The 11,354-nt window shown below is 51.0% G+C and overlaps 1 protein-coding gene across 1 annotated transcript; it reads left to right on the top strand.

Annotated features, from left to right (window-relative positions):
* Positions 1-1,559: 1,559 nt before the first annotated feature.
* CISH (cytokine inducible SH2 containing protein) lies at positions 1,560-10,927 on the top strand. Its single transcript, XM_040568448.1, has 3 exons — positions 1,560-2,539; positions 7,080-7,306; positions 7,814-10,927. The coding sequence occupies exons 1-3, from the start codon at positions 2,493-2,495 to the stop codon at positions 8,314-8,316; spliced, it is 777 nt and encodes a 258-aa protein (XP_040424382.1). The 5' UTR covers positions 1,560-2,492; the 3' UTR covers positions 8,317-10,927.
* Positions 10,928-11,354: the final 427 nt, after the last annotated feature.

Raw genomic sequence — 11,354 nt, 5'->3', positions numbered from 1 at the left:
GGGTTCATCAGTAGATGGTGCTGTTGTGTTGGGAACGTTCCGAAGGGACTAACTGTGGTTCACCATTTCTGGACTTTTTTGCCTCCGTGACTTTGTTGTGAGCTTTCCTTGAAACATTTGATAACCAAGTTCTAACACCCAACAATATTGCTTGTAACTGCTTTTGCCATGTCCTCACTCCTCAAATCTGAAACCTTGGGAGCCACTTACATCAGGATAAACTGGGCGTAAGCAACTCATTTGTTGGAATGGCAACGATTTCTATTCCCTGTGCACAGGTAGTCAGCTGCAGAAGCCCAGGGCACTGGCAAGGCCTGCACACTGTCCTGCCTCCCACCTCTGGCATTCCCATGACACGTAGAACAGCGGTGAGAGGCAAAGTTCTCACGCAGAGCGCTGAAAAGAGGCAGAGTGCTGAAGTGCTGCTGAGTACTGACTTCTAGGCGGTCAGTAATATTGATTTTGTAGGTAAAACAGCCCAGGCATTAGCTAGAACCATTTTTTTGAGGTAGGCCCCTAAAATGTTTCCAGTTAAGATGAAAGCTCCCTTCATTAATTCTCATACACATTAGCTGCTTTTTTTTTTTAATGGTCATCCTTCAGGGCCCTGTGGGACTCATCAAAAGAGCAGCACAGCTTTAGGGCCCACAGGCTCAAAACAAGCAGAAGGCAACGGCCAGGGCAGCCACACGTCTGAGCACCTTTGCTGGGCGAACGCCCGTGTTGCTTCCACGGAGCAGCGCTGGGGCCGCCACACGAGGCTGTGCCACACTCCCAGCACGAGGCTTGTAGCAGGCCGCAGTTAGGTGTGAGGCAGCACGTGCAGGCACGCGTCCCCTGGCAGCCCTCACCCGCTGACCGCCGTGCACAGACAGGCGAGGATGGCCTCCGGCCCGCTGTCCCCTCGCTCCCCCGTGGCTTTACACGTGCCCAGGTGCAGGGTGAGCTGCAGCCTGTGGCGGGAGCAGAAACGAATTGGCTGAGGGGTACCTGCGTGTCGGCACCCCTCGGGGTGCCCTCACCCCTCCGTGAGCAGCTCCCCGCTGCCACAGCGCCCATCACCGACGAAGGGCACGAGTGAAGGGCTGTCAGGGGCCGGAGACGGGCCGATGCCCACCCAGGAGAAGGCCCTTCTCCCCACAGCCCCGCGCAGCTGGGGCCCAGCGGCGCCACGGCTGCTACCCCTGGCACGTTCCTTCCCACCTCCAGCAGGCGAAGACCTGGCCATTTGTGGCAGGGAAGCAAGGACCGGGTTTGTGTGTAAAACCAACACCTTCAATAACCCCAAATGCACTATTTCCACCCCGTTTTGCCCGGCCAGCCTCTGCGAGCTCCGGACAGCCCGGGGGGCGGCTGTCTCTCGGCTGCCTTTCCGTGGTTGCCGATTTTCTCGCGGGTTTCGCTGGGCCCAAACCCGGCCCCGCGGGGAGCCCGGAGCGCCCCAGGCCGCCCCACGCCGCGGGAGCCCCCGGCGGGAGGATGAAGAGGCGGCGGCGGCGAGGCCGGGCCCGCCCGACGCCGCCGGTGCCCGAAGCCGCCCGGGGGCTGCCGCGGCCCCGCGCATGCGGCGGGCGGGGGCGGCGGCGGCGGCGGCGCCCATTGGCAGCGCCCGGCGCGGCGGCCCCGCGTTCCTGGAAAGTTCTTGGAAATGGATCAAAGGCGTTTCCGCGAACACGCGCCCGGCCCGGCCCGGCCCGGCCCAACACGGCCCGGCCCAACACGGCCCGGCCCAGCCCGGCTCGGCCCAGATCAGCTCAGCTCAGCCCGGCCCCTCTCCTCTCTCCCCGCTCCGCTCCGCGCCCCCCAGCCGCGGCCCCGGCGGTGCCAGCAGCGCGCCCGCTCCGGACGCGGCTATTTATACCTGCCGGGGTGGGCTGGTGGTTTTTTTTTGTTTTTTTCTTTTTTTTTTTTTTTCGCGTGGCTGATATCGGAAGAGTGATGTGAATACAATGCGATTCCAGGAATCCCTCACTTCCTGGAACAGATTAAAAGGGGCAAACAAAAGATTACTTAGTAGGTTTTTTTTTTCTTTTTTTTTTTTTTCTCAGAGCTTCATTACTTCTGGAGTCCGTGAAAAAGCAGGCTGCTGCTCTCCCGGCTCTCCTCTCCCATGCATTCGGGGAGAGGCTATTTATTCATACCTATTTATTATTACTTCAGAGCGCTCTGAATATTATTATTTTTTCCTAAAAGACTGCTTTGAAGGAAGATCAGGTCCTCTCCAGACAGACGTAGTCTCCCTTTTCTCTGGTTATTTTTAAAACTTTGCCGTTGCTGGTTTCTGGAAAGCGGCACGAGAACGTGCTCTTTCCCACCGCCCCGCCGAGTCCCCCGCCAGCCCGACGCACGGCCGGGACGCGCCGGCTGCCTCCTCCTGGGAAGCCCGGACCCGAGGCTGGAACGAGCTTGGTCCGTCTGGGAAGCAAAGCAAAAGGAGCCAAGGAGGACGAGAAGGAAGAGGAGAAAGCGTTTGCCACCTTCCTGAAGACTTAATGCTTTTCCCTTGGTCCAGGAGTGACATGATCCTCTGTGTTCAGGGGTAAGATACCTTGGAGCCTTCTTTTAAAAGCTGTGGTGGGATCCTTGTAGGATTCGTAGGTTCCCCGGGGTGGTTTTTCAGCTAGTGTGAGTTGCTGTGTGTGACATTACGATGGGATGGGAACGACTTAGGCTGGCCGAGCACTAAGTTCTGTGTGGGTCCTGTATGTCTGCCTTGTAGGTTCCGTGGCCAAAATCATGCGGCCACGAAGTATTCCTGATTTCTGTGCTTTCTGTTGCTGAAAAGTTACTTGGTATTCACAGTCTTTTGGGGAGTCAAAATCAGTAAAACCCCATGTGCTGTCTGGTGCGGTGTGTGTAGCACCCGCGGGGATGCAGACCCAGATGGTACGGGTTCTCTGACGCCCTGTGGAAACGAGCCACTCACGGGGAGAACCGTCCCCGGAGTTCAGACCTCCATGTCTGCTTCTAAGTAAATATTTCTGCTGAACACACGGTTTCCTTTTTCTATTGCTTTTCTGTGTGGTGTTAAATGTACGTGCATATATACAGACTTCCCCACACGCAGCATGCTGGCAAAATGAAAGCCAGAGGAGGCACATACAGTTACATCACAGAAATATTTGTTCAGTAAAATAGGAAGCAGCAAAGCCCCTTCTCCGGTACCGGGCTCTGATAGCGGCGTGTCGGCCCTTCAGTGTCTGTACGATCCACTCGGCTCATGGTCACCAGCCTGCGTGAATACCTGGGCTGCAGGAGTCACCCCGCGCTTTCACACACGCTGTGTGTTTGGGAAGTGCCGGCGTTTGCTTCGGTCTGAGCTGAAATGCCAGGGCTGCCCACCCCTCTTGCCCGCAGCGGATTTTCCTCAGAGGCACCGCATTTGCCTTGTCTGCTCTAAATGACTAAAGCATGGGGACTTTTCTGCCACTTTCCCCCCAAATCCGTTCCGTAGACCAACAGAGCTCATGCTTACCAATACTTTCCTACTACTCGAGTGGGTTTTCCTTTGCTCATTTTTGCTCTCATTTTCAGTGTACTGCTGCAGTTCCTACAGCCACGGCAATGGAAATTCATTTTTCAGCTTATGCTTTGTGAAACCCTTATCTGAAGCTTCCCTCCAGGGTTAACGTGCTGGAGCTACTGCTTCCCATCTCCTACCAAGAGCATGTTATGTAGCCAGATGTGTAGATGGCTGTCTCTTAATATCTTCTTTGTGACCATTTATTGCTCCGTTTTCACTGCCCTACAGGATTTCACATATTCCAGACTCCATACTCTCCCTCCTAGTCAGACCAAGCTCCCATGGGAGTTTTGGGACGTGGCTCACAGAAAGCAGAGCAGCTCTCCTCACTTTTTCTTGTACTATTTGTACTGTGCTACAAAGGACTTATCAGCAAAGTAACTGCAAAGCTAACACTAAATGGTATCAGACATATCTATTCTCTTGAACTTTCTTGGCTTTCCAAGGCTTTTTGAAACACTAATTGCCAAAGCACTGGAAGTTCATTTGCTGTTTCTCTCGAGACTCCACACAGCCTACCAGCCAGACCTGCCAAATCTTTTACGTTTGTTTTCCTCCTCATCGCAGCTGTTGTACTAACAATTCACACTGATCTTGCATGTGCCTCTCCTCTACTTTCTTTCTTACGAGTGCTACTTATGTTCAAATACTTACCCTGTCCCTAGTAAAGGGCTGATTTTTTCACGTCAGCATACCTTTTTCAACACGTCCTTATGCCAGCAAACTCTTCTTGTCCCTCTTGCAAATGTGCTTTCATTCTGACTGTACCCCTCTCCATAAACGCCGTAGTCAGCCATTACTCCCTGATCCCTCTGCCCTCCCTTTCCTGTGCTTGGAGCTGCTCTGCTAGCTCACAGCAGCAGCTCTTTTTTCTTCAGACTACTTTGAGTCGCTTAAGACACCCACATCTCCTGGTCTGTGTGAATTTTTTATACCTCCTGCGTTCCACCAAGCTCCTTTGCGATTCCTTTTGTAGGGGGGGACAGGGGCAGAAGGCAGGCGCGTGGAAGGAAAATAGGAGCATTAGCATGGTTCTTCCCTGGCTGCGGTGGAAGAATCTCCTCTGGGATTGCCCGGGGCTGGGGTTCCTTCAGCTTCTGGTAGCAGAGAGCATAGGGAAGCCTCATCTCCTCACACACATGGGTCCTGCTTCAGAGGGATGACCAGTGGCTCTGGAAAAGAAACCTACTGGAAAATTCACGCAGCCGATGTGTCTTTTGGACACAGACTGGAATTAACGGCTTTCTGCAATGAAACTGGAGTGTATTTCCCCACGTAGCCTTGCTATCTCTCCTGTTCCGTCCCAGTCACCTAGCCAATTCCTAATCGCCTCTCCAAAGTAGGTATATAGAAAGACAAAAAAAAAAGAGCAGTTCCATGCCTGGAACAAGAAAAGCTTTCTTTGTGTGGGAAATCGTTTCCCAATGGGTAGGCCAGAAAAACTTTCCAGGCGAAACTAAGTGAAGAGAGCTTTGGAATTTGGCCTGCAGTACGCAGGTTTGGGGGAGAGAGCGGGCAGTGGGGGCTGTGGGACGGGCTCTACCCAACACCTGGCACAGTCGTTGGCAGCTCTGTGAACAGGCGGCGCAAGAGCACGCCTGCGAGATGCTTCCCTGCCAGCAGCCCAGCGTGCCCACCGCGCGGCACAGTGCCGGCTCTCACCGTGGGCTCGGTGTGGGGAGGGACCCGGCCTGTAGCCCTCCCTGCTCCAAACAGGGAAACGGAGAACTAGGAATCTCCTTTCCCCAGGAGCGCAGGTAACATTTGTGAAGACCATCACATTAAGAGGGAGACATCTAAGTATCTTTAAAAATGCAACCCTCATTAGCCACAAACGCAGCTCAGGTGAGACTTAAAAGAGAGCTCAGGTTTCCCAGCAGCTGGTGCCAGGTACAAGAGTGTATTCAGTTCCACCGTGCTGCCAAAGCGACTGAAAATGCGGTCCTGGTGGCCAAGGGTGCCTGGTGAAGATAAGGGACAGCAATCACATTTGGCTTCCTACCCATAAATAGAAATTAATACATGAGGATTAAATGCCATGCAGAAGCAGTAGATACCCTGCTTCTGGAACATGGTTTGACACATGGCAAAAAGGAAGAATGTTCTTTTATAAGTACCAGCAGAATAGTGGGGTTTTGCCAGGTATTACATGGGCAAGAGTGTTGGTCTTTGTAGATTCATTTTTACCACTGGTTTACAAAAGCCTTACTCCAAACCTACATGGTTTTATTAGAAACACAGGCTCATGGAGCTGACTGGCTCTCACTCTCAAATCATCATGAAATCATTTTCAGGCTCTATCCAGTCTACTTTTCTCCCAAATCCCTTCTTCTGGTTCCCAGTTCCATCTCTGGGACTTGGCAGTTTGAGGGGGTGCGGTGCAGCTATGATCAGGTGAAGATCAGTTTACAACACTTCTGCATAGGTACCTAAAGCGTATCTGTTTATATAAAGCACAGAGGAGGAGAAGAGGGGAAGGGAAAAGCTTACAACTTTGGAATCTCCTTCCCTCCTCTGCAGCGATGTGGGTGGAGGTGGCTGCCGCCTCTGTAGCCCCCATTGGTTCCTGTGGTGCTGGGACAGCCTCACGCTGAGGACTGTGTTGCATTTCCCTGGAAAATCATCCATCTTTTGTTTTGAGTGTCTGAAAGAATGCCTTAGGCAAGTGAGAGCGTGGGGGATGTAACACAGGACATGCAGCAGAACAGGGCACAAGAAGGCAAAGAGCTTAAAGGAGAAGACAGAGTCTCATGCTTTTGCTCGGGAGCTTGCCTGCGCACGGAGACCTCTGGGCCACCCACCCCTGCCCCCGGAGCTCTGCCTTGCTGCAGAGGAGCACCTGGCACCCACCAGGGCTCCAGGGGCACAAAGCCACTGCCTGCTGTTAGCTACGCTAACGCTTGGGGAGTGCTGCTTGTGGCAGCCCGGCCGTGGCAGAACCTCCTGCTGCTGTAATCCTGCAGGGATCACGGTCGTGCTGAGATCTCCTTTGTGCCCTTGAATGCTAGGTCTGTGAGTGCAGAGGCTTGGTGAGAACAAGTATTCCCGTTATTCTACCAGATCAGCTCACCCTTAGTTCTAAAAGGCACATTTAAGATCAGGTCAACCTTCAGTAGAAAGCGGGTAGGACAAAACCCAGGCTGTTCCCACTTCTGCTTCTAATTATAGTACAGTAAATGACTAATAAACCCAGTGACAGAAAAAGAAATGCTCCAACTTCATAATGATGTAAGCGGAGCTGGAATGCTGCTATGAACCTCATTGCCTCTAAAACTACATACTAAAAGGCAACATCTAAACCATCAGATTTCAAATCAACCTAAATTGCAAGATAGGCCACCTTTTCCAAGGTGAAAGAAGCCAGCATCTCTCCTTTCTTAGGGCTCTTCTTCAGCTGTGTCATTCTCCCCCTTGCCAGTCTCAGTTTGACACCTAATGGTGCTGAAGATCTGTTTGTAGAACATAACACGCTGTCGCACAACGTAGCACGCTCTGAACAGTCATCGCAACCTCTTTCAAGGCAAGGAAAAATAGCACAGTATGCCCTTCGTTTCAGACCTCATCCTTTGCTGGCGGAGGAGAAGATCAGGCGACTGTCACTCAGGGGCATTGCGGTGGATCTGCCGGAGCAGATCATGCAGCCTCTCCCAGTTACGGCCTTCCAGGAGGAGTCTGCGCCTGCCTTTGCAGCACCGGTTCCAGACAACAACCCACCTCAGACACGAGACCCTGAAGAAGACCTTCTCTGCATTGCGAAAACCTTCTCCTATCTGCGAGAATCTGGTAAGGGCCAGCTCACAAAGCTGTGGGGATAGAGGGGAGCAGGGAGCAGGGAGCAGGGAGCCAGCTCCGCGGTCGGAGCTCCAAGAGGGATCTCCTGGTCCCACTCAGATAGAAGCTGGGTCTTGTCACAGGCACAGCTGCCAGTTGTGGATACAGCAAGAGTATTTTCATTCTCTGCAAACTCAGCACTTGTCTCATGAAGTAATTTATTACTAGCTTAAGCAAAATCTTTGTCTTTTTTAACTGGATCCAGAGAAAGAATGGAGAAGTCCCTCTTTCTCTGTAAACTCCCGTAGCTGCAAAAGCACTCACCCCCCACCCAAGCCCCAGCGTGGGTGGGAAACCCTTGGCACTCGACACTGCCATCTTTCCTGATGGTCTTATGAAGTCTGCACCTGGTTACTTTCCAGGCCCTGAACTTAGTAGGCTTCAAGGCCTTCCTAAATGCACCGCCTGTCCTTCGATACGTTCTTTCCCTAACAAGTTCTTTGTGGGATGCTTTTCCAGGTTGGTACTGGGGATCCATCACAGCCAGTGAGGCCAAGCAGCATCTCCAAAAGATGCCGGAGGGCACCTTCCTGGTGCGGGACAGCACCCACCCCAGCTACCTGTTCACACTCTCTGTCAAGACAAATCGAGGTCCCACCAACGTGCGCATCGAGTACACTGACAGCAAGTTCCGGCTGGACTCAAACTACTTGTCCAAACCTCGTATCCTGGCCTTCCCAGACGTGGTCAGTCTTATCCAGCATTACGTCATGTCCTGCACAACGGAAAGCAAGACCGAGGCTCCCTACCCGCCTCCGTCTCCTCTACCTCCCATGCAGAAAGAGATGGCAGCAGCAGCAGTACACTTGAAACTCATCCGGCCGCTGGGCCGCAAAGACAACATCCCCAGCCTGCAGCACCTGTGCCGGCTACGGATTAACAAGTCCACGGCCGCAGTGGACCAGCTCCCTCTGCCCAGGCGGATGGGGGACTATTTGAAGCAATACCCGTTCCAGCTCTGAAGCATGGCCACTGCGTCTCAGGCACGACAGACAGGAGCAGAAATGAGAGAACTCTGACGTGTCCTTGTCCCGCTACCGCGCGGCATCAACTGGGCATGGCAAAGAGCTGATGATCAGCAGAGACTGCATCCATCTTTCCTCTCCCCTTCTCTCTACATCCATTCCAGCACCAGGGAGGAGTTGGTTGTTTCAGTGAACAGTGGGACACAATCCAAGCTCTGAACCTCAGGCCGCGCAGACAGCGGCTGTGAGAAAGTGCTGTAGGCATGTGCACACTACTTGAATTTCAGAGTTGCTGTGACCCCAGAGATGTTAACCTTGTTATTTTCGCTATTTATTTCCATGGCAGTTTCTCTCCTCATGGTATTTTAAAAGCACCTTTTACTTTATTGTTTTTTTGTTTTGTTTTGTTTCTTTTTCTTTTGTGGAATTAGAGATAGATTAAGGATTCCCAGACAACTGGCAGCCAAAAATCTGTGGGAATTTGGATTTGGATTTACATCCAAACAGTACATGTTTGAGCCTGCCTTTTAACAGGTCACCAGAGTCCACATCCAAGCTCCCACAGACTTGTCGGCTATGCAGGATTCAGATGATTGCATCTAGACCCACCTCTACATTGTAAAAAATATTTTCTTTCTTTCTTAGCTACAGGGGGCTGGGTATTGTAACCTCAAAGCACATCAGTAGCAGCTTGTGTACCTCCCAAAGATGCATGCTGGGTCATAGTTTGGGGAGGGGAGGCTTCTTGGAGGAAGCCTTTCTTTCTTGAGGACTCGAAGCAGAGATTCTGGGTGCTGAGCTTGGGCCAGGGAGCACTCATCCCATTTTTCCATCCTCTCCATCTCAAAAGGAAGTTTGTGACAAAACATTTAGAAACAAGTAATCAGAAAGCCAACTTTCTTATTTGCAGGCAGAAGGATTTGGTTTCAGAGCACTCTGCATTTGGCTCATGTCCCTGATACTGCCCTTTCCTCGTGAGACATGGGGCAAGAACAGTGTCTTCTTGACCAGGGGTTCAGAGACAGCTCTGCTGAGCTGCACCGGTGACACACAGCTTCAGGATATTTATTTATTTATTTCCGGGGGGAGAACAAGTTGCACGCACCTCAGCAGAAAGAGCTGTCCTTCCTCTCTGCGAACACAATGCCAGACTGCCAGCTGCTCTGCTTCTGCCAGCATTATTCACAAGCCATGTGGCTTCAATCAGAGCGATGTTCTAGCACACACTGGAAACCACAATTTAACTTCTCTCTCTGCCAAGGTCCAGACCTCTCTTCTCCCGTTCTCAGACTTGCATGTTTGTTATCTTTAAACAGATTTTTTTGCTCTGGGCTTAATTCTCATACCCCATCCTTTTCACACCCCTGCAAATGAAGCACAATGGCTCTCCCTTGCTCTTTTATGGATAGGAGGGACAAAGAGCAGATGGGACCTGCCCCAAAACAAGCACAGAGAGGTTGCCCCTTCTCCTTCATTTGCATGATCCTATTACCTCCCCAGGCTGTAGGAGCCAGTCCATGCCACTGAGTGAGAGTAGAGAGGGGAACAGACAAGACTAGAGAAATTATCCTTTGGTTTATTTTGCTCCCAAGACCCCATGCCTTTGTGAGGCATGAACTGATTGAAGGATTCCTCGTTCGTCCCTCTGTGGGACTCTCTCTCTAAGGCTCTGTAACTCAGAGGAGACAAATCCCAGCTGTACCTGAGGACTGAGAGAGGAGGTGAGGAACGATGGGACAGTGACCCAGGGGACAAGCTCAAATGGTGGGTGGAGTTCCTTCCACCCTAAGTCAAGGCTGCCCAAAGGAACAAGATGGCCTGATGTGCATAGTCAGTGCCCTTTTTCCACCCCCTTTCCTCCCATTTATACAAGTTTGTGCTCTTGCAAGCTTTGTTTTTGATACTTCGATGATTGACAGCGTGTGATGTCAGGTTTGCTTTTTATTGTATCCTTCCCCCTTGCCCCATATGGCAGCAACCATGAGAACGCACTGAATGAGAACTTCAAAGACAAAACAAAACACTTTTTAAAATAATATATAACATAAACCACTGAAAAGGCTTCCTTTTATCCAAACACCTCTATCTGCCTGAGGACACTGGGAACAAGGAAACCACCGCTCTTCAAGGAGCAGCAGTGATCTCAGGAAGCCCGCATGGCTTGGCCACAGCCTTGGTATCTGCAGCATGTTAAAACTCAGTTTGAGAATTGTACAGCAGGAAAGGGCAAGTAGTTCAGCTCTATCAAACTTCCCTCCTACTTGATCTTTCCTCTGCTGGGGGTAATGAGGAAATCAAGCTTGCAGGTTTGACCTTGTTGCCCCAGGAGAGTCTGGCCAGGACGGCAGAAGCATGTGAAGAGAATGAATGCCTGGTTAATCCACCAGCAGGACAGTGCAGGGGCTAAGCTGAAGGCTGTAAGCTCATCTGGGCAGGGACCACCTCTGTTGTATGTTTGTACCGCATCTAGCACAATAGGGTTCTCTAGGTGCTACTGCAATACAAAGAATAAACAATACAGTTACTCCAAAAAGTCAGTTTCTTCTATCTTGAGACAGTTTGTTAAAAAATCATTTGACTTGGATTTTAAATAAACATTTTAAATATATTTTAAAGCCAATCGATGTAAAAGTCTTTGGTAAAATCCTGATGGATGAATTCATTTGCTAGTCACAAAAATCCTCCCCAAGAAGACTGGGCAAAATCTTGACCATTTTTTTCCAAACAAGACACAAAAACCCTCATCAAAAAGAAAAGCCCTTCAGATACTGGGAGAGTTAACACCAAAATCAACAGCAGTGTGGGCCTCATTTCTACTGCACACAGACGAGCAGAGGCGGACCCCAAGTCCCAAGTTACCAATGGACGAAGGAACATTTTTTAAAGATGTACAAAAACACAGGAACGCTTTTTGTATTGCTTCTGTGTGCCATAGAAAACCATTACAATCTAGGGGAAAGGAGATGGAACGTAACTGGAAGTTTGGCAATTTGTTTACAGCAGGCTTGACGTTGGCCCCAAAGAAAAATTCTGCT

This window comes from Cygnus olor, chromosome 10 (assembly GCF_009769625.2).
Source record: "Cygnus olor isolate bCygOlo1 chromosome 10, bCygOlo1.pri.v2, whole genome shotgun sequence".
Classification (NCBI taxonomy): Eukaryota; Metazoa; Chordata; class Aves; order Anseriformes; family Anatidae; genus Cygnus; species Cygnus olor.
The sequence above is the reverse complement of the archived record's forward strand: the minus strand, read 5'-3'. Positions and strand labels throughout refer to the sequence as shown.

Coding starts and splice junctions, on each gene's coding strand:
- CISH (XM_040568448.1), top strand. CDS start 2,493: ATGCTTTTCCCTTGGTCCAGGAGTGACATGATCCTCTGTGTTCAGGG. Junction 2,540..7,079: donor ATGATCCTCTGTGTTCAGGG/GTAAGATACCTT, acceptor CCTTCGTTTCAG/ACCTCATCCTTTGCTGGCGG. Junction 7,307..7,813: donor CTCCTATCTGCGAGAATCTG/GTAAGGGCCAGC, acceptor ATGCTTTTCCAG/GTTGGTACTGGGGATCCATC.